Genomic DNA, 23,450 nt, shown 5'->3' with positions numbered 1-23,450 from the left:
AATGAATTAACCATAAGTGGGGTGGAGGAGTGGCCTAGTGGTTAGAGCACCAGCCTTAAAATCCAGAGGTGGCCAGTTCAAATCCCACCACTGTTCCTTGTGATCCTGGGCAAGTCACTTAACTCACCATTGCCTCAGGTACAAGCTTAGATTGTGAGCCCTCTTGGGACAGAAAAATATCCAATGTAACTCACCTTGAGCTACTAGTGAAAAAGGTGTGAGCAAAATCCAAATAAATAAGTATTATTATATCTAATGATTTTTGACTAATAATTGAATATACAGCCCTTTAAGAATAAATGTTTATTGAGAGAAGATATTTTTGGGTCAATATTCAAAGCAATTTAAGTGGGCAGGGGAGGCACCTCCGATATTCAGAAGCACTTAACCAGACAGTGCTCCTGAATGGCGGCAATAACTGGCCATCTTGAAACTGGGAAGGAGATTGGTGTTATAGGAAAGGACTCAGGGAGAGGCTGGCAAATATGCAGGTGCCAGTGCTCAAATATCTAAGTGGGTAGATAGAACTGCCAAAAAAAAGAAGTCCTAACTAGTCCTGCTTAGCTGGGTGCCAACCCTGAATATCAGCTAGTTCCTGCATAACTTCTGGGTACTGGCTTGCACCTTTAATTATTCTCCCCTTCCTCCAGACCCCCTTCCCCTACCAACAGGACACAACCCCCCTTCCAGACCTCCCATTAACAAGATCCTGCTCCCTTCTGGACCCTCTCCCACATCCTAATAAGCCTCCACAGACTTACCTGATGATCCCTGGTAGTCCAGTTAGTTACTGGGGCAGGGGCAGACCCCAAATGCTCCTGCCCCTGGTGACTCCAGTAGCAAAATGGCTGCTGCAACCTGTATATAAAAAAGATCTGCTGCCAGCTGAATATCGGGAAGTAAAGAAGTAGCTCTTTGCCTTGCTGGCTTGTGGAGTAGGGTTGGAGAATAAATTTGTGGTTTCCTGCATTGTTAGCTTTTTCTATATTTTCCCAAAGACACATGCAATTTATTACATTGTGACATGCTTAGAGCTCTGGTTCTTGTGAATCTGGTGGCATAAAAATAAAAATAAATAAATAAATCCTTGATGTTCCCCCCCTAATGTGTCTTGTGTGAAATATGATGGGTATTGATGTCAGCTTGCACTGATTCTGTTCTGTAGGGAATAAAACCTAAGATATCATTCTCAAAGTTCATATCTGTTTCTCAGGCCTGATCTACTAGATTTTGAAAAACTGAAGAAATCAAATGCTAGGCACAATCTAGAACATGCTTTCAGCGTTGCAGAACGACAACTGGGTATAACCCAACTTCTTGATCCTGAAGGTAAATAACTCTACTTGATTCCTAAAAGAAAATTTTTCTGTGAGCACAAATTGATCTAAACGTGGGATTTCCGGACAAATGAGCAGGGTGGCGGGCCTAGTGGTGTCCTATCCTCCAGTCCCCTTACCTTACTATACTGCCCTGGTGTCTACTGACCTCTTCAGGGCAGGAAATAGCCCCCTCTTTCCTGCTGCTCCCAGTGCCTGTATGCTGTTCCTTGCTGGCTCTGGTCCCGGCGCCGATTCAAAATGGCCGCCGAGAGTTGAAGTCTCGTGAGGCCACTTCAACTCTCGGCGGCCATTATGAATCAGCGCCGGAACCGGAGCCAGCAAGGAACAGCATGCAGGCGCTCCGGTCAGGAAAGAGGGGGCTCTTTCCTGCCCCGAAGAGGTCACTAGACCCCCAGGGCAGTATAGTAAGGTAAGGGGAGGGGAGGATAGGACACCTTTAGGGGGGTGTGACGGGGTTGCAGTATGTGACGAGGGGAAGGGGTGGAGGTGTGACGGGCAGGTGGGGACATGGCAGGGGTGGGTTGGGGTGTGGCAGGGCGGGGCATGTGTCCTCTTTTGAGGGGAACAAATATGATAACCCTATAGTTAGTGATCTGAAAATTGTTTAAATTCCATTGACTGGGGAGCATGCTCCCTGGATTTTCAGTGGCATATAACTGGGTAGTGCTGCTGAAAATCTGAGGAGACTACTGAAGCACTATCTGTGAAAATCTGGGGATCACGCTGCCAATACCATTTAGTCGGCAGAAGCTTCTTCTGCTTGTGTAAATCATTCTAAACAATAACCTAAAGAATTTTTATTACAGATGATCAGTAGACATTGTTAGAAGCATTGTCTTGATGAAGAAAGGGTGGAGTTACAATGAAAATATGCACCTACCGGCACAAGGTGCACACATATGGCTGCTCCTGTCTCGGAGCGAGTGTACCTTTGTTTGAGAGCATTTGTACACTATGGGGGACAGTTCTTGGACCTATTTTATAAAGACATATATCTACTTAGGTTGTCCTTGTTAAGTAGGCATCTGTTATATAATTACTCCACATCTGAAGCGAAGACAGGTCTGTGGCCCTTTAGGATTGGATCTTTACTCTTCTACTTTTTGACATGAAGCTTGTTTAAAACTCTTTGATTCCTTGGCAGGAGCTGCGAAGGAAAGGGAACAATTTATTATTTAGATTTAACTCACATTTTGCATTGATAATATTCAAATACTGTAGGTATTTGCCTGTCCCTGGAGGGCTTACAGTCTAAGCTTGTAGCTGAGGCAATCAAGGATTAAATGACTTGCCCAAGATGGGATGTGATCCTTGACTTCCCAATTCACTGCTCTAGCCATTAGGCTACTCCTCCACTCCCAGATTAGGAAATAAGGCTTTAGAGTTGTACCTATAAGAATGTAGGGTGAGCTGACTTATCCAGTCCAAGTGGGTTTTGAACCCTGGCATCATTGGCTACTCAGCCTACTGCTCTACTAGGACACTCTTCACTCTGACTCAACTTCATATGGCCTTAGAAACAATGTTATCATTGATGTTTCAAGCAAAGGGATGGAGTTAATCTCGCATTTACTTGTTCTGCAGATGTCTTTACTGAAAATCCAGATGAAAAATCCATCATCACCTACGTTGTGGCATTTTACCATTATTTTTCCAAAATGAAGGCTTTGGCTGTGGAAGGGAAGAGAGTTGGCAAGGTAAGACAGACCTATTGCATCCAAGAGCAGGGAATTCAATTGACAGATACACCAGATACAGCCTTTCACCTAGGAAAAACAGTATTGAAGAACAGTGCAATGGTAGCTCTTATACAATAAGTACATAAGTACATAAGTAATGCCACACTGGGAAAAGACCAAGAGTCCATCGAGCCCAACATCCTGTCCACGACAGCGGCCAATCCAGGCCAAGGGCATCTGCCAAGCTTCCAGGTTTTCTTAGAAACATTTGGATCAATATTCAGTCTGTGGAGGTCAGTATTTTTTTAAATGTCGGCCATTATGGGCTTCTTATACCCAGATATTCAGCACTGGGTCACACCCGGATATCACTGCTAAACATTTGGGTATAATTTGGCTACTGGAAATTATACAGGTACCGGCAATATTCAGTCTGGTACCCTGGTAACTGCCTGGATAATGTTAGGAGAACATTTTTGCTGTCCTAACATGCTTCAGATAGTTACCCAGTTATAGGACTGAATATTGCTGCTAACCAGGTAACCCCTAGACCAGTGGTTCTCAAACCTGATCCTGGAGGCACCCCAGCCAGTCAGGTTTTTGGAATATCTGCAATACATAATCATGAGAGGGATCTATATGCAGCGGAGGCAGTGCATGCAAATATCTCTCATGAATATTTATTGTGGCTATTCTGCAAACCTGACTGGCTGGGGTGCCTCCAGGACCAGGTTTGGGAACCAGTGCCATAGACTTTGCCCTTGGTCCACCCCAGCACAGCTCAGATATTCAGTGGAACTATCTAGTTAAGTGCCACTGGATATTCTGGCGTGACTCAGTTATGGGATTCATCCAGGTAGGAGGAATATCTTCTACGTGGATAATGCCTGGTGAATATTGACCCCATTGTGTATAGTCAGGGAAGTGTCCCACTTCTATGTTCCTCTCTTGCTAGAAGAGGGGTGCACCTGCTAAAACAATCATTACCCACTGTCCCCACTTTCTAGGCTAAATTATAATCACCTCTATAACTGTGCAAGAATCCTACTTGCCATCATGGTGGTGACCAGGAGATAGATGCCAGCCAGGAAGAGCTGCTTCTATTTTTCCGGAGCACTAATGATCTATTTCTCACTAAGGTTTTGGACCACGCCATTGAGACAGAGAAGATGATTGACAAATATGGAGGACTTGCTTCTGACCTGTTGACATGGATTGAACAAACCACGCTCAGTCTCCAAAATCGGAATTTTGCTAACTCCCTGACTGGGGTCCAGCAACAGCTACAGTCATTTAGCACATACAGGACTGTGGAAAAACCTCCCAAGTAAGCAGTATGCCAGATACAAATAACTGTGAAACTATAGTTACATAGAATTAGCTTTTTATTCTATAAACCATGAGTTGTAAATGCTGCATTTAATCTTTCATCATTGAAAAAAAATCATAGAGAATGAAATGTTCCTGAAGGGCATTTAGTACTATAACGTAGTGTTATTTACCGACAAACAGAGACAGAGTCATTACATTAACTACCGGTATTTTGAGATTCAAGATTGATGAGCACCAAGAGGAAGTTTGCTACTTTCTGGGTGACACAGAACAGGCAGCTTTTAAATATTAACTTCTGGCTTTCATACAGCTTTATTTGAGGCCAGTATCAAAAGGGACATATATGTTCAGCAGCTGCATATCTGTAAATTTTAGTAGCTGTATAGAGATAGGGCCACCAATAATTTCCTCGAAATGCCCGGCAATATCCGTATAGGAGGTAGTGTTCTATTGTGGATTAAAAACTGGTTAAAAGATGGAAAACAGAGATTAGGGTTAAATGGTTAGTATTCTCAATGGAGAAGGGTAGATAGTGGGGTTCACCAGGGGTCTGTTTTGGGACCACTGCTTTTTAACATATTTATAAATGATCTAGAGATGGGAGTAACTAGTGAGGTAATAAAATTTGCTGACAACACAAAGTTATTCAAACTTGTTAAATCGCAAGAGGATTGTAAAAAATTACAAGAGGACCTTACGAGACTGGGAGACTGGGCATCTAAATGGCAGGTAACATTTAATGTGAGCAAGTGCAATGGATGCATGTGGGAAAGTGGAACCTGAATTATAGCTACGTAATGCAAGGTTCCACATTAGGAGTCACCTAATGTTGATGATATGTTGAAACCCTCTTATCAGTGTGTGGCGGTGGCTAAGAAAGCAAATAGAATGTTAGGTATTATTAGGAAAGGAATGGAAAACAAAAATGAGGATGCTATAATACCTTTGTATCGCTCCATGGTGCGACTGCATCTTGAATATTGTGTTCAAGTCTGGTCATCGCATCTCAAAAAAGATATAGTGGAATTAGAAAAGGTATAGAGAAGGGCAACAAAAATGATAAAAGGGAAGGGATGACTTCCATATGAGGAAAGGCTAAAGCAGCTAGGGCTCTTCAGTTTGGAGAAAAGATGGCTGAGGGGAGATATGAAAGAGATCTATAAAATAATGAGTGGAGTGGAATGGGTAGACGTGAATCGCTTGTTTACTCTGGAGTTTCAATATGACATTAAGGGAATATTTTACAAAGGCACACTAGTGATTTTAGCCCATGCTAATGATTTAGCGTGTACTAAATGCTAGAGATGCCCATAGCAATATATGAATTCTCAATTTCAGCCAGTATCAATATCACTTTATTGGAGGTTTTTTTTTTAAAGAACTGTATTTTATTATTACCCAGCTCACATCAACCTCTTATCTTTATCTTTACACACTACTTATAGGGTATTGAGTATTGGATCCATCGGACCTTCATGTCACCACCATTCAGGCTATATATTTGTGAGCCAGGCAGTTTTCAATGGTGGGCATGTATTCATCATTGATCCCAAGGTTTTTATATATTTTATATAAGAAAGAATATAAAATATATAAAAACCTTGGGATCAATGATGAATACATGCCCACCATTGAAAACTGCCTGGCTCACAAATATATAGCCTGAATGGTGGTGACATGAAGGTCCGATGGATCCAATACTCAGTACCCTATAAGTAGTGTGTAAAGATAAAGATAAGAGGTTGATGTGAGTTGGGTAATAATAAAAGACAGATCATAGCAATATATGGGCATCTTTAACATTTAGCGCATGCTTATTTTTAGCACATGCTAAAAACGCTAGTATGCCTTTGTAAAAGGGGGCCTAACTTAGGGAAGCTCAGGGTTACCTCTGTAACCTGATCTATAACCTCTTGCACAAATGAAATGTTGTTGAGAGGTGCTTGGTAGACTATAAGTAACCAAATTGGTTTCTTATCCTGGGTCAGAATGTTCTTGAGGCATTCTGACCCAGACAGGAGGGGATGGCAGCTCTGCACAATTTGATTGCCTCTTGGATCAGGACTGTTATCCCTCTACCCAGCTTCCTTGTTTTTTTTCTTTTCTTTTTTTTTTTTTAATGCTGGATGGTAAATCCTGTTGGGCATAGTTTAGACAATGGGATTCCTCTGCTTTTATCTAGCCAGGTCTTAATAATTTCCAAGATCTTGAGGTAGATTCACTGATGACTTAATGAATCATAGGAAATTTATTAATTGCCGACCGTGCATTCACTAGGCCTGAATTTCTAAATTGTGGTCTGGTAGTGATGGGGGTAAGTAGGTGGCGGTAGACATGTAAGCCATGTGAGTGCAATTAGATAGATATTTTATTTCTTGAGCTTGTGTCTTCTTGGCAGTTGGGGGAAGATACAGTTATCTCTTCTCCATATTACTGGAATGTATGCCTTCGGTGCCTAACCGCTCGAGAAATATAAAATGCCCCAATCTATCCACCCTATCAGATTAACTGTTCACTCGTCCTCTAGATTGTTCACTTGTCTTTAGATTGTTCTCTTGTCTTTTAGATTGTAAGCTCTTTGAGCAGGGACTGTCCTTCTATGTTTGAATTGTACAGCGCTGCGTAACCCTAGTAGCGCTTTAGAAATGTTTGTTAGTAGTTGTTAGTAGTAGTAGTACTGGAATGTATGAAGCACTTTGGTTTACTGGGCCAAAGCATGTCCTTTTGGTTAAGGGATCACAGGTTTCTCTCACCATGCATATACGTGAGAGGACATTTCATTTGTCCTCAGTTATTTAATTTAATTTAATTTAATTTAATGTGATAACAATGGTCCCTCATACCAGAGAGCTCCAACTGATGCCTTGGTACTGCCAGCATTTAACTTAGTTTTATAGCAGACTAGTAGGAAAGCCCATCAAAACGATGAGGTATAATGCCTTCTCTCCTATTCTGCTCTTTGTTGACTGCCTTGATATATCCCATTTCTCTACAATAAAATCAAGGTGCATCTCATTGCCTATATTGAGAACCCTACTCTGCAGATGACATTTCAACAACCATGTCCTCAATATCCCATGGTTCTCAATGCTCCTAGGTAAAGCCCTCATTCATGCCCTATTTTCCGTGACATTGAAGGTGGCACAAATGAACTGCTGTTCCCTGAACCCTCATGGCCACTTTATGCATCAGTTGCATGGACTTAGCTCATGTATTTGCAAGTAGTACAAGATCTTTTGAAATCACCTTGCATTTTTTCCAAATAGCGCTCACTATTTCTTTTCAATGCATGCACAGAACAGGTTGCAGGTACAAACGCACAAAACACCATGGCACCATATTATTATTATTAGCATTTGTATAGCGCTACCAGATGCACGCAGCACTGAACACCTGACATAGAGAGACAGTCCCTGCTCAATAGAGCTTACAATCTAAAAATAATACAGACAGACAAGACAATAAGGGGAGGGAAGTACTGGGTGAGAAGGAACAAGGGGGAGGCAAATGAGTAATGGCTAGGAGCCAAAAGCAGCAGTGAAAAGGTGGGTTTTCAACATAGATTTGAAAACAGGTATAGATGGAGCTAGACGTACAAGCTCAGGAAGTTTATTCCAGGCATAAGGAGCTGCAAGAGAAAAGGAACGAAGCCTGGAGTTAGCAGTGGAGAAGAAGGGAGATGACGAGAGATTTGTCCAGCGAGCGGAGGTCACGGGGAGGAATGTAGGGAGAGATGAGAGTGGAGAGGTAATGGGGGGCAGCGGAATGGATGCATTTAAAGGTAAGTAATAGAAGTTTGAACTGTATACAGAAGCGGACAGGGAGCCAGTGGAGTGACTTGAGGAGTGGGCTAGTGTGGGTATAACGATTTTGGCAGAAAATAAGCCGTGCTGCAGAATTTTGGACTGACTGGAGAGGAGAGAGATGACTGGGCGGAAGACCAGTAAGAAGTAAATTGCAATAATCCAAATGAGAGGTGACAAGGGTGTGGATAAGGGTTTTGGCAGCGTATTCAGAAAGGAAGGGGCAAATTTTACTAATGTTGTAGATAAAGAAACGACAGGTTTTGGCGATCTGTTGAAGATGTGTTCATTATTACAGAGAGTAGAATTAATAGTTATGCTACAAACTAAAAGTTGTCTACAGGCAAATGTAGATAGCAGGTAATCTTTCTGTATAACTACAATGCCAACCAGCAAGTGGGGTTTTAATGTTTCAGTTTCCAGAAAAGACTGGCAGTCTTATAAGCCATGAGAATGGTGTTGGAATAATGTGTTACTGTTACCAGATGAATTTACAGCTTTAATTATTCAGAGCTATAATATGCCGCTTGTTCTGACTCTTGCAAGTATTTTGCTTAGAAATAATAGTGCAGCATTTCAAAGGTTGTCTCTTTGTTCATGGCAGTGGTTGGCTGGTTTAGTTATTCATAGCTTTGACATTTTTTTTAATGGTAAGATGTCTAGAAAATGAAATCATTTCATCAGATTGGCAAGGCTGAACAATCACTGCAATAGCCAACAATCACAAGGCTAGAAACCTTTGCTTCATGTCCTTTCCGAAAGGATTGATGCAGCTTTCACAGATCTTTGACAAATACAAGCTGACCCCTAATTCTATAACCTTAATGCTCAGTTGTAGGACAGTGCTCTGGGCCCCCGGGCAGTAAGGGTCATTGGGCCTCCCTGGGCATTGCTTGTGCCCCCCCTCCACACACACGCCCCCCCCCCCTCCCGCATACTAGTGTGCCTTCTCCCCCCCCCCCCCCCCACACACACATAATAGTGTGCCCTCCCCGGTCCTACCTTGAAGGACCCTGGTAGTCTAGTGGTCTCTTTGGGGGGGTAGGAAAGATCCCTACTCTTTTCTGCCCACTGCCACTGCTCTGCCTGATGCTGCTATGTTTTCAAAATGGCTGCCGAGACTTCCTGCAGTAGCCTTGCATTCTCGCAAGTCTCACAAGACTGCTGCAGGGAAATCTCAGCAGCCATTTGAAAATGCAGTGGCACCGGGCAGAATAGCAAAAGTGGGCAGGAAAAAGTGGGGATCTTTCCTGCTTGTGAAGAGGCCACTGGACCACCAGAGATCTTTAAGGTGGGACCGGGGGGGGGGGGGGGTTTAGTTTGCGGGGGAGAGCCTCTGGGCCCTCGGGCTCTGACTGGTTGCCCAAATGTCAGTCCACCCCTGCTTATCATTCTATAATGTGAATACACCTCACATAGGGGTCAATTCAATAAAGGGCCCTAAAACTTAGGTGCCTAAAATTTGGGCGCTCAGCTAGTACAGTATTCTATAACATCACATTTATGGGCCAAATCTGTTTTAGAATACTAGCCCCCTTGCCTCCCTTATTTAATCTAGTGGAATATCAGCTTACTTTTACGCAGACAATATCCACCTTATATATCCCACTAGCCCTCTTTCTCCATTAGTTGTCCCACTCCAGGCATGCTTTGAGTTAGTAGCAAATTGGTTATCAGAACACAAATTACTGCTAAACAAAGATAAAACTGTTGCTCGCTGGTATACTGGAACCCTACCATAGCCCTCTCTTCCCATCAAACTTTTTGGAACATCGATTGTCTTGATGACAAGCTTTCACTACCTTGGGATTATCTTGGATTTCTCATTTTCCTTTTTACCCCAGTTTCACATCTACAGAAAAAGAGTTTCTTTATATTCCTGTCAACTGCGTGCCATAATCAGGAACTCCTTAAAAGTTAATACTAGTATTAACTTTTAAGGCTTTCAGACTAGGTGCTCCTGATTATTTATCAAGTCTCACAATTCCTTATTCACCTATTAGGGCTCTCTGGTCCCTAAGTAAACAGCGTCTCATACTACCAAGTCCAAAGCTTGCACATTTAGAGTCAACTAGGCGTTGTACAACCTTTTTTCTCTCACCATTTACTTGGCATAATCTTCCTATTTCTTTCCGCAGTAATCTTGTTTAAAAGCATTAAATCTGAGCTAAAGACCTGACTTTTCACACATGCTGACCGAGATCACTGGATACGAGCTTACAATCCTTTATCCCACTTTTTTCTTCCTCTCTGCCTCTCCCTTTTTTTTACTCCTCACCTTTTCCATGTGTATGCTCTCCTATTTTTATTTCTTTCTCTGAGTTTTTAGATTGTATACCATTCTGCTCTGCCCCGCCAGTTACAGCGGTCTAGCAAGTTTTAATAAAGTATAAACTAGCATAAGTACACAGTAACACGCCTAATTTTAGGTGCAATCACTTACACCATATCTAAGTTTGGTTCTAAGTTTGGTGTAAATGGTTGTGTTTAAATGTAGCAGTTGGTGATTCTTCAAAGCACATGCAAAATAGTAAGAACACCCATGATCCACCCATGCTTCTCTCATGGGAACGCCCCTTTTGCAGTTACGTTTGAGAACACTTAGATGCCCAGTTATAGAATAGAGCCTGTGCATTTACGCATATAATTGCTCATTTGGCGCTCAACTGCCATGATCTTCCATTTTCCTGTATATTGGCACCTAACTTATAGCACACTATATAGAATTACTCCTATGGGGCTAGATTCAAGGGGGGGTTGGTCTTGACAGAGGGGTTGAAATCCCTTATACTTAATTACTTTTATGCATTGGTTAGGAGTTTTTATAATCCACCTTACACACATCATTTTGTTTGAATTAGCATGTATGTTAATAGTGTGGGTGAACTATGAGAGGTAATTTATAATGGGGCCAGTTATCAGACTGCGGGAGGTAGTCAGGCTGCCTCCTGTGGTCATCGCTGAGCCCAGATATTCAATGCCAGGCCATTTCTGGTGATCGGCAATTAATATCCGGGTGTTTTGTGGCTGGTTTCAACTTAACCAGCCAAGCTGATCTTCAGCTCCGGCCTGTTAAGTTGAAACTGGTCAAAGACAGGCCTTCTGTTTCAGCGGCCTAATTTGGCTGTCAAACTTAGCCAGCGATGTGCTGAGTATCAGCAGATAGCCGGTTATATCACATGATATAACCAGCTCTCTGCTAACCGGTGATATTCAATATGGGATAACCAGCTATCCCCTGCTGAATATTGCCAGATAGCCAGTTACTTACCATTTAACCAGTCAGGTGCCCTTCCTGGCCAGATAAATGGTTTTAAATATCAGCCAGAACATGCTTAAGAAGGTACACTATACTTTCCCTGTTTGGGCTTTGACAAACTTTCAAAATGAAAGTATGCCCCTGCTTCTGCTTTGAAAACTACCCCATGGAGTTTATGCACTTACATTTATATCTGCCTTTTATCAAGTACAAATTTACACATATATGGCCAAATTTTGTAGAATATGGAGACAAATGTGAATTCTTCCCCAATCCTGGCCCAGGAAACACCTCTACTTAGTCCAGGCAGTGGTACTCACATGCATACTCTGTGCATATACCTTTACATCAATGCTTCTCAACCTAGTCCTCAGAACACTCCTAGCCAGTCAGGTCTTCAGGATACCCACAATGAATATGTATGAGATAGATTTGCATACAGTGGAGGCAGTGCATGAAAACTTATTTCATGCACATTCATTGTGGGTATCTTGAAAACTAGGCTAGCATAAAATGTCCCAAAGACTGGGTAGAAAACCCCTGGATTACAAACATATCAGGTGGGCATTTAACATTGAAGAATTCACTGTGCTGGATTTTATGGTTATAAGAACAGTAGATTAGCATGGCCGAGTTTGCCCCTGGAAAGCAATTATGATACCCTGAGTAGTTATGTAGGTTAACTGTGTAGTAAGGCAAATCTTGATTTTACAGGTAATATAGAAATGATAGCTGTTTATCATTGCAAGATTGCCTCGTGATTTTAGTACTTTGTGCCTGTGTCACTCTAGTAAAATTCCAACAATTTTGTTTGCCTATAACGTCCTTCAGTGGAATGAAAATGTACACATTTTGCATACTGTTCTGCAGCATGTTTCATGTGCTCTGTGAAAGAGATGTCATTGTACATAGAAGCATAACTTGTCTAAATGTATTCTGTGCAGGTTCCAGGAAAAGGGGAATCTGGAAGTTTTATTATACACCATCCAGTCCAGAATGAGAGCAAACAACCAAAAGGTGTACACACCACATGATGGAAAACTTGTTTCTGATATCAACAGGGTACAGATTATACCCTTTATTCTTCCTGCATTTTGCTGCATTTACCAGACACACATCTGAACATATAACATATAGTATACATGGGTAGTAATAATGGATTAGATAATGACCGGCTATGATATGAGTGCAACCAATCAAAGGTTTGCAATTTATATTTTAATGTCCCATGGTCCACTACTTTCTAAAGACTTCTGCTTTTAATTTAAACTATTTCCATGGTTCTGATTCCAGAAATGAACATCTCCCCTATTATTGTTAAAAAAAAATAACAAAGGGCTTCTTTTATCAAGCTGCACTAGTGGCTCCTGGTGTGATAATACCAACAAAGCATATTTACTTTGAATGGGCTCCGTCAGCATTGCAACACCAGAACCGCTAGCGCAGCTTGATAAGAGGCCTAAAGTGTTTTCTCAGCCTTTTTCTCCCTTTTCTTCTTCAGGAATATTAACTATTACTGGTATAAAAACAACTTTTTAAACATGTCTTCCCAGAGATTTCCAAAAACACTTCCTATTCAGTGGATTAGAATGAATTGGATGCTGGGATGCTCCATTTCTTACTCGCTGTTTTACTTCATATGAATAGGCCTGGGAACAGTTGGAGAAAGCTGAACATGAACGCGAAATAGCACTCAGAAATGAGCTGATCAGACAAGAGAAGCTGGAGCAGTTAGCAAGACGATTTGATCGCAAGGCAGCTATGCGGGAGACATGGCTGAGTGAAAATCAACGCCTCCTTGCACAGGTAGTGCAGTAGATATATCATTTTCCATTTATGTCTCTTTACTAGGGCTCTCTCCTTGCTTTTCATTAATGCTGCCACCCAGAAGCCATTGTGCTTGGACACTAGGGTTTTCCAAAGTTTCTTCATATATGGGTCAAATACTGCAGCAGATTCTGATGGGAGAATGTATGTGACAAGTGATAGATGAGGAGTTTCATTGCATAAAAACATGAAAGGGGCTGAAGTGGGCACATTGTCCTTTGGTCTATTTCTCTGCCATGTCTGATTTGCTACATAAATAATATTATTTTCTTCATTCAAAAGACATCTAGAAAATAGATGAACATGTATGTCAAATAAAACTTCTAAGCAGGATTCAGAAGTGTGCATGCTGACTGATAAAATTTATATTTATTTATTTATTTATTTATTTATTTATTTACAGGGGCTTGATACACCATAAGGGGCCAAGTTGGCTTCTATGCGGTTTGCAATAAAACCAAATAACTGCCTTAATGGAGAAAATACACTCAAAGAAACACATACATTACTAGCTTTAAAGATTAAGCAGTTGTAAATTGGTGGGGTGTCAACACTGTTTTGAATTGTCCAAATAAAGAGTTGATTAGCATACCAGCGATTGAGTTTCAGCACTGAGATGCATTCTCAGCTGGGAATGACTTCTACGGTGCTAGACAGGTTATTGCTTCCAGTTCTGTATTTTCCAATCTATGTGATTGACAGCTTAGCCAGTTCCCATCAATATCTGGACATTTGATTTTCACAGTTATGGATATGAAGCTAATCAGCACCACCAAGGGGAAAAGCCCAGATCAGAGACTAGATTTTTAATGCCTAGAAAAAATAATGATCGTATTTAGATTTAGGCTGAGAAAGAAGGAATAATTCCTATATTTAGAAATAAGTGTACTTGAAATTAATCAGACTGCAAACTTAATTTTGGTTTTCATTGCCTTTGTATTATGCTTCCACATGGATATGAACATGTCATTCAATAAAATATTCTTTAAAAAATATTTAATCAGACAGGATACATGTCACATCAGATGCAAGAGTAGTCTTAGCTAGATGCCTCTCATTGGTTTTATTTAGTTCTAGATTCCACGTGAGTTACATTTTTAAAGAAATATAGTAAAGATATCACCACTTTTACCCATCAAAAACATAAGATCTTTTATTACAAGAGCAAACAAGAGACACTGTGCTAAATAAATAATAAATCAGTCATGTAGAACTGAAAATTATTAGCCAGTTTTGTATAGGCCTGTTTGCAAGAGTCACATTGATTGAATCACAACTATGAGGTCAATCCAAGGGTTGGTAAACTACGATCAATTCAGGGATGGTGATAAAATTACCCATATAAATTTATCCAGTTAACTTTATCTGGATGTTCAGCAGGACTTATCCTGATATGTTTGTCACAAAATATAGTTCAGCAGGTTGACTTAGGGGCATAATTATCAATGTGGGCTACCATTAAGATACGTTATTTTACCACTTGTTTATGCCATTTTAGCACAGGTCTCATTTTATGCAATGAGATCTAGTTATTAATCATGGGATTAACAAGTCTTAAAGGTAACTACCCCCCCCCCCTTTAGTCAGATAACTTTGCCTGCAAGACATTCAATATTAGTGCTACCCAAAGAAGGGAAAACTTCAAGCATGGTCTCTGACTGAATTTTATGTAGTCACTGTATAGGAAAGACAAAATTTAACTGCTGATTGGAGCAATGGATTTTAAAACCCAGAACTTTGTTTGGGAAACTCCCAAAGTTACTTGGACAAGTCTTCTGAATAACAGCCTCTGGTAGGCTAGTTTGCAAAGATTCCAGGAACCTAACTTTGGTATAACCAGTCTAAATGGGTTAGCCCATGGGCCGCCACTGGGTTCCCAACCCAGAGGTCAGGATAATTCTGAATGATGGCAGGCAAGTCATGCCTGGGAGAGTGGAGGCCAGCGACTGACTCTGAAAAGAGCCCTTGGGGGCAGGCCCAGCAGAACTAGAACCTGGGATGGCTCTAAGAAGAGCCCTTGCAGCGAGGCAGGAACAGTCGGAAGTCAGGTTAGATACAGGGCAAGGCAGGCTAGAGACATAGCAAGGTAGGCTGGAGACACGGCAAGGCAGGGCAAGCTGTAGAGAAGGTGAGGCAGACTGGAAACAAGGCGAAGCAGAGCAGGCTGTAGACCAGGTGAGACAAGGTGAGGCAGGCTGGAAGCAAGGCAGGGCAGGGCAGCTGTAGACAAGATGAGACAGACTAGAGACAAGGTGGATCGGAGGCAGGAAGAACTGTTGCAAAGGCAAAGAGTGACCAGGTCCTGTCACTCTAAATAGACCCAGAGGGCAGATGTCAACAGGGAGATCCCCTCCTGTTTCCCTGCAGGGGGGCTTTAAAAGGAAGACTGGCATGTGTACACGCACCTAGGAGCACCAACAGCAGCTAGTGTAGGAGACCAGGAGGGAGCAATGCTCCGGGGTGCCACAAGGCTGCGGCACCAGCGGCCCACCAGCCAGGAGACCTGACCCCAGGAGCTACCCTGGGAGACCAGGGATCCAGCTCTGTTCCTCTCTCATAGCCCATAGGTGAGTTGAGGCATGGGGCATGGGGGCACAGTTAGGAGATAGAATTGGTCTCTTTGAAAACTGACTAAAGCTGAGTGCCTAAAGTTAGGATCCTAGCTTTACTAGGACCTTAAATTGTGTCACCTAAAATGTAGGTGGGTGTAGGAATAAATCTATATGGAGAAAGTAACTTAGAGCCCCGTGTACTAAAGTGTTGTAATGTTGGCAGTCTGTGCATTAAGGTGATAATTGGCAAGTACAATATGATAACTGCCAGTTTTGACTGTACTTTAGTAAAAGGGTACCTAAATTATGGTAAGCAACATTTTTTGTTTATCAGCCTCTGTAGAGGCAATATTCAGATCCACAGCCGCCACACAAAAATAAATACAATACAATAATATCATTTATATTCTGCTAGATACCATTGAGTTCACTGCGGATTACAACTAAATACAGCTACTTAATTACTAGGAAATACAAATCATAAAATTTTTCATAAGAGACAATACTTAAACCAAAACTAGTCTAAATTTTCACTTTAAAACATTTTTTATAACAGAAAACACATATGATCCATAGCCATATGTATTTCATCTGGGAGAGCATTCCAGATTTCTGCCACCTAATATGGAAGGATTTTTGAACAATCTCTCCCTTATCTCACACCCTTCGGATCTGGAAAATGAAATTTAAGAAAAGAACGCAAAGCTCTCTTATTTTGACCATGTATTCCTGAATTTTCTGTCATTAAAACTTGCGTGCGCAATTTAATTGAATAATTAGCTAATTAGTGCTGATAATTGGCTTGTTATCAAGCAGTTATTGGCACTCATTAGATTTAATTGAAATATATGCAGGTATATTTAGGTGCAGGATCTGCGCCTAATTTTTATGTGCGAGTTCAAAAGAAGGGCATGGAAATGGGAGGGTCATGGAGGGAATGGAGGTGTTCCTAAAAATTACGCATGTAGTTATAAAACAAGGGGGAAACACACCTAATTTAGGCATGTAGATTTGCACCATGTTTCAGTTGGTGCAAATGACTGTGCCTAAAGTTCACAATTACCAGGCATAAGCACTAATCTATAAACCGTGCTTAACTTTAAGCCCGGTTTATTGAACAGCATTTTGTTTAGCATCAGTTTTTTTGGCACCATATATCGAATTCAGCACATAATGTGGAGCACGACCGTAAAGAGATTTAAAAATCATATTAAATAATTTAAAAATGATTTGTTCTCTAATGGGAGCCAGTGTAGCTGATATAATAACAGTGTAGCCTTTTCATATCTTGTTGCTGAGCATATTAATCATGCAACAGTGTTTTGTAATGTTTATTTTCCTAATCAAAGAATCTGAGCAACCTTTATAAATAGCATTGCAATAGTCCAGTTATGTCAACAATAAAGCCTGGACTAGTATCCTAAGCTGTTCAAACAAAAATAGGAGTCCTTTTACTAAGCTGTGGTAAAAAGTGACCTTAGCATGTTCTTACATGGGTCTTTCCTGCGCATTAAGGCCATTTTTTACTGCAGCTGGAAAATGATCGATTTTCCATTTTCCCAATTAATGGCCATGTGCTAATGTTGCCATTAGTGCGTGGCCATTAACAAAAATTAGCACTTGAGGCCTTACCGCCACTAGTTTTGTAGGTGGTAAGGGCTCACTTGCTAATCCCGTGCTAATCAGTAAGTGGCCCTTTAATTAAGGTACGGGAGGGCTAATGCTCAGGTAGCGTGCACCAAATCGGCTCTACCACTGGGCAGTAATTCTGAGTTTGGCACGTGCTGAATCCCATAGTAGAAATAATTTTCTATTGTCTACTGTGAGGGGTGTTCCCGGCGGTAATCAGCAGTTGGTGTGTGCTGCATGGTTACCACACGGGTAGCACTTGAGCCCTTACCGCTAGGTCAATGGGTGGTGGTAAGGGCTCAGGCAGTAAATAGGCACATGTTAGTTTTAATTTCAGCACACGCTCATTTCCTGGCCCATTAAAAAAAAAACCTTTTTCCCAGCCACGGTAAAAAATGGCCCAGTATGTGCCTAAAAGACTGGCCCACACTACCGCAGGCCACTTTTTACCGTACCTTAGTACAAGGACCTCTTAGTGCACAGTAATTGGCTGTGCTGATTCATGCTGTCATACCCACTCTCCACCCCCCCCAGACACGCCCCCTCATAGAAAAATTCAGAAATATTTTTTAGCACATGGTTTGCATGAGCACTTTGGGTTTTACCACAGGATACCTCAATGTGTCCCTTGGTAAGCTCTTTCAAATTGCAGTAAATCTCTCTTATCTGCACCCTTCTCCTACACTGCTAACTCCAGACTCCGTTCCTTTTATCTTGCTGCACCATATGCCTGGAATAGACTTCCTGAGCCGGTATGTCAAGCTCCATCTCTGACTGTCTTCAAATCTAAGCTAAAAGCCCACCTTTTTGATGCTGCTTTTAACTCCTAACCCTGTTCACTTGTTCAGAACCCTTATTTTATCATCCTCACTTTAATATTCCTTTATCTCTTGTTTGTCCTGTTTGTCTGTCCTAATTAGATTGTAAGCTCTGTCGAGCAGGGACTGTCTCTTCATGTTCAAGTGTACAGCGCTGCGTACATCTAGTAGCGCTATAGAAATTATAAGTAGTAGTAGTAGTAGCACTCACCACATCTTGGTAAAAGGACACCTAAGAATTTAATCTTTCTGAGCTTTCTGTTGATCTGTGAGACATTGGATCAATAATAATACTCAGAAACTTCAAGGAAGTTTCCAACGGGAAGCTCACCCCATTCAAATTGATGTTTTCACCGGGTAAAACAGCTCTAGGAGAACTCAACTACAGAAATTTGGTTTTCTCATTATTTAATTTTAGGAGATATGAAGATACCGAGATCTCAACAAGAGCTCACACATTTTTTTCTTTAATATTGGATACACACTTCACTTATCTGCTTACCTTTATCCCTGATATTTAGTGACCCTATCCATTTAGGTAAGACCACCAAATGTGCAGTCCTACAAGTAAATGAATTTCTTATTTCAGTTTGGGCACATTACTAGTGAAAGTTGTTGCATTAATGCTTATCCTAATCCAGTTTGATTTCTCTGACCTGATACAAATTGAGTTGATTTGCTCAAACCTGGTTTCCTCGCAGTGCTAAAACTGGGCAAAACAACTGATTTGTTCTTGTCCACTTTGCCTAGGATAATTTTGGTTGTGATCTGCCAGCAGTAGAAGCAGCACAAAAGAAACATGAGGCAATTGAAACGGACATCGCTGCTTATAAAGAGAGGGTTCAGGCCATAGTAGAAGTGGCCAAAGAACTGGAGGCCGAGAACTACCACGATGGAAAGCGCATCAATGCCAGGAAAGACAACATCATGCGCTTGTGGGAATACCTGCAGGAACTTCTGCACACTCGGAGAGCAAGGCTCGAAATCAACCTGGCTCTTCAGAACCTGTTCCAGAAGATGCTAGAAATAATTAACAATATGGATGAAATGAAGGTGAGTGATAACTGCTTGTATGCATGTATACAATCTCTTTCACCTTAGAAGCCAACTTTTCAGAATGACTAGGGGTATTGAATTCATCACAAATTATCTCTCCATGGACAAAGTTAAAGCATTTGCTCAATATTAGAGTTGCTCAAGCATTCACAGGGCTGGAACCTATGCCTTTTACTTTAAAAACATGAAAGCAGGCATCTCTGAGTTGGACAACACAATGTCAATTCTGTGTATTTAGTCTGTTTTTCTGCTACGTATGATCACATCTGTTTTACTACATAAAAAAATGTTATTTTCTTTGTTGTCACGTATTTCTACTGTAATTACTAGCAAGTATAATAGCTTCTTTTATATCTGCCAAGGAAATACTCATTTATTTTGTGTTCTATCAGGTGCATCTCTTGTCTCCCGAGTTTGGACGGCACTTGCAGGAAGTGGAAGACCTGCTTCAGAAGCATTCCTTGACAGAGGCTGACATAGCTGTTCAGGCAGGCAAAGTGAGATCAGTCAGCACAACAGCTTTTGCGTTTGCAAATGGAGATGGTAGGTGAAAGGGGATTTTGTATCCCAGTCAAATTCAGTGGTTCTTTAGCTTCCTGAGGTTTTTCTTCCCCTCTCCTGCCCTCCAGGGGCGTAACTACCTTTGAGCAAGCCTGGCAAAAGATGCCCCTTCCCTCCCCTTGGCCCTCTCCCTCCCCGTACCTGGATTGGCATCACTCCAGTTTCCAGCTCCCCTGGTGGGCAGGTTGGTCAATCAGTTCTGCATATGTAGCAGCATCTTGCAAAGATGGAGGGCTAAAAGCTGCCTCTCTGGCCAGTGGAGCCTTTCCTCTGCTGCATCCCAGCTTTCTGATGCAACTTCTTGTGGGGGGCACGTGGCAGAGGAAAGGTTCTGCCAGTAGAGTGGAGGACCTACCTGCTGGCTGGAGGTGGAAGGGGGGTTGGAAGCTTGAGCAATGCAGGACCCACATGGCTGGGGGAGGGGGACAGGAAGAGAAATATGCTGGGCCTGGGCATGGGGGGGGGGGGGGGGGATGGAGATATGGTTGTGAGGGGGGCAGAGGGAGAGAGAAAAAGAGACCTGGAGCAAAGGGAGGGGGAAGAGAGGAAGGGGCAGATGTTGGACTCAGGGGCAGAGAGAAAAGATAGACACTGGATCAGGGGAGAGTGGTAGAGAGATGCTGGACCAACAGAGGGAGGAAGAAAGAAATGCCAGATCGTGAAGGGGGAGCAGGATAAAGAGATATGGAGAGGGACAAGGACATACAAAAAGATGCTGTACGTGGAAGGAACAAAGGGACAGGTACAGGAACAGAGAAGAGCAATACTGGAAACTAGGGGAGGGATAGAGATACAGAGGAAGATGCTGGACAAAATAAGATAGGAACACAGAGAAGAGATACTGAACGTGGTGGGGGAGAATAGGGACAAGGACACTGAGGCGGGATGCAGGACAGGGTCATATAGAGACATTCAGAAAAGATGAATGCTGAGCATAGAGAAGAAGTATCAAAATGACAGGAGACCCTGGAGAAAGTTAAGAAAAAACTTCGAAAAGCAGAAGGAAGACATTAGGTCCAAAGCAATGATCAGACAACAAATACAGATTTTTTTTGGGTTTTTTTTTAATTGTAATATGTCAGCTTTGGGAAATGTGCATCCTCCCTCCCCCACCCCCTCTTTGTCAACTAGCTTGGGATGGATAGTGTTATAGGTGGCTTATCTCAATTTTTCTGCCTAGGGCCCATTGAGTTCTAGCTACACCACTGCTACACTCATCTTTCAACTTCTCATACCCAAAAGCATGCCTCAGTAGTTTTGAAAGCCTTGCTAGTCCTGTATAAAATCCCTCCTAAGACTTCCCTTCAATTCAGCTGTATGGCCAGTAGGGGCTGCCACAGTAGTAGCAGTCTTCTCTTCCTGGGCTTGTGTGTATCATCTCTGCAGAATACCTACCTTCCTTTCTAATGTGGAAATAATGATTTCATTTTCTTAAGTCATGGTATTTGAGTATGTATGATTGAATATATTTTAGAGTTTAAGACTTTTGTGGAAACTAAATAAATGTTGTTTTCCTAGGTTATAAGCCTTGTGATCCTCAAGTGATTAAGGATCGAGTTAATCACCTTCAACAGTGCTATGAAGAGCTGGAAGCCCTGGCTGCAGAACGCAAAACTCAACTTGAGCAGTCAAAAAGTGTGTGGAAGTTCTTTTGGGAATTAGATGAGGTGGAGAGATGGATAAAGGAAAAAGAACAAATTTACTCCTCCATGGACTTTGGGAAAGATCTCACCAGCATCTTGATTCTGCAAAGAAAACATAAAGCATTTGAAGATGAACTTGATGGTCTAGAAACTCACTTTCAGCATACAATAAAAAAAGGTGAGCGCACAATTCCAAAGAATCACTTTGAGACACCTACAGTAAGAGGAAGAATTGAGGAAGTCATGACTATATTGGCTCAGCTGAAAGAATTGGCTGCCTTCCGTGAGAAGAATTTGCATGATGCAGAAAGTTTCTTCCAGTTCCAGGTTGATTCAGAAGATCTTGAGGCCTGGCTACAAGACGCATACCGTGTGATGTCTAGTAGTGATGTTGGTCATGATGAATACTCGACTCAAGCACTGGTCAAAAAGCATAAAGAAATCAGGGATGAAGTTATGGATAATGGAAGAGTTTTGGAGAATCTGAATAAACAGTTTCAGAACTTCCCCAAAGAATTCAAAGATTCGCCAGAAATTGGGAGTCGACTTAAGAACATTAAGGAGTTGTATGTTGATGTGGTGTCTCTGGCAGAACTTCGTGGAGAGAAGCTGCAGGATGCTCTTGCCCTGTACACAGTGCTCAGTGAGACTGATGCATGTGAGTTATGGATGAGTGAAAAAGAGAAATGGCTGGAGCAAATGCAGATACCTGACACACTCGATGATTTGGAAGTTGTTCATCATAGGTACAGTATTTGGCAGATTTTGATGTGTTCTGTTTCTTCAGTGCAAGAAAGTAGGTAGATAGCATTGGGAACTTTCAAAAACATACAAAATTGGATTAGACAAAAGTACTTGCATGGGACATAATAAAATCCATATTGCTATGTGCCAGGACAGGGAAGAGGCATCTGCCTCAATGTTCACAGACATTGGAGGCTGACCGAAACTGCTTTTTTTTCCACAAAACTGAAACTGCCACTGAAATTGTCTGAAAGCTTTCGGCCAAAACCGAAACCTCAAGTTTAGTTGCGTGAATGTGAACGTCAAAGCTTGTAGTCTGCATCCCTCTGCTAAACACACAGTGATCGATATTCAGACCACGGGAGGTAACTGGGTTGCATCCTGCGGTCAGCACTAAGTCTGGATATTCAATCATGGGTCATTTCCTTTGACCGACATTGAATATCAAGTTTATTGTTGGCTGGTTTGAACTTAACCAGCCAGTCAGGTTCAAACTGGCCAAAAACATACAAGGTATTCACGTAGCCAAATTTGGCAGTTTAACTGGTGCTGAATATTCCCAGCTAGCCAGTTATATTGTGCGATATAACTGGTTAGCCATTATCCGCTAACTGAGAATATTCAGCAGGAGGTAGCCGGCTATCTCCCGCTGAATATAGCTGAATAGCCAGTTATGTTCTAGTTAACCGGCCAAATTGTTGTGTGGATCCCTCTAGTAATGTCTCTGCTAGGAGGTCAGGTATGGGCTCACTATCCTAACACTCTTCTGGTAGGCTGCACACAGCTAGCCCCATAGCTGTGCGATTTGCTTAGGCCTTTAACATAGTTACATGAAAGGTACACTGCTTTTGGTCTTGAGAGTCCATAGATATAATGTAGTTTGTATCATTCAGGCACCTTATAACCTTGTATAATCCCACCCAATTAGCTTGAAGTTTATTCTGACGAACTGGGACTAAAACAAGTACCTGCTGGCCCTCATAAAACTCTCTATTTCGGGCCTTAAAATCATACCAGGTCTTTTGTTTAGTCTGGGCTGCCTGCAAGTTATCTCTGACAGTCCCTTGGTCTGAGAATATTTCTCATGGATATCCTACCCAAGAAAATATTTCTAGCAGGGCAGTGGCAATTTTCTCTGATTCTATGGTGGATAAGGCTACCACTTCAGGATATCTGGTAGTAAAGTCCACCACTGTCAATATATATC

The 23,450-nt window shown here is 41.8% G+C and overlaps 1 protein-coding gene across 2 annotated transcripts in view; it reads left to right on the top strand.

Annotated features, from left to right (window-relative positions):
- Positions 1-23,450, top strand: part of SPTB (spectrin beta, erythrocytic) — a 239,980-nt gene that overhangs the window by 113,542 nt on the left and 102,988 nt on the right. For both annotated transcript variants that reach the window (XM_030214005.1, XM_030214006.1), the window contains exons 7-14: positions 1,214-1,329; positions 2,925-3,037; positions 4,159-4,346; positions 12,358-12,475; positions 13,061-13,219; positions 18,990-19,292; positions 19,688-19,838; positions 21,375-22,245. In XM_030214005.1, coding sequence (XP_030069865.1) covers positions 1,214-1,329; positions 2,925-3,037; positions 4,159-4,346; positions 12,358-12,475; positions 13,061-13,219; positions 18,990-19,292; positions 19,688-19,838; positions 21,375-22,245 — 2,019 coding nt within the window. The remainder of the gene's footprint in view (positions 1-1,213; positions 1,330-2,924; positions 3,038-4,158; positions 4,347-12,357; positions 12,476-13,060; positions 13,220-18,989; positions 19,293-19,687; positions 19,839-21,374; positions 22,246-23,450) is intronic.

Source organism: Microcaecilia unicolor, chromosome 9, assembly GCF_901765095.1.
Source record: "Microcaecilia unicolor chromosome 9, aMicUni1.1, whole genome shotgun sequence".
NCBI lineage: Eukaryota > Metazoa > Chordata > Amphibia > Gymnophiona > Siphonopidae > Microcaecilia > Microcaecilia unicolor.
This window is presented reverse-complemented; position numbering and strand designations above follow the sequence as displayed.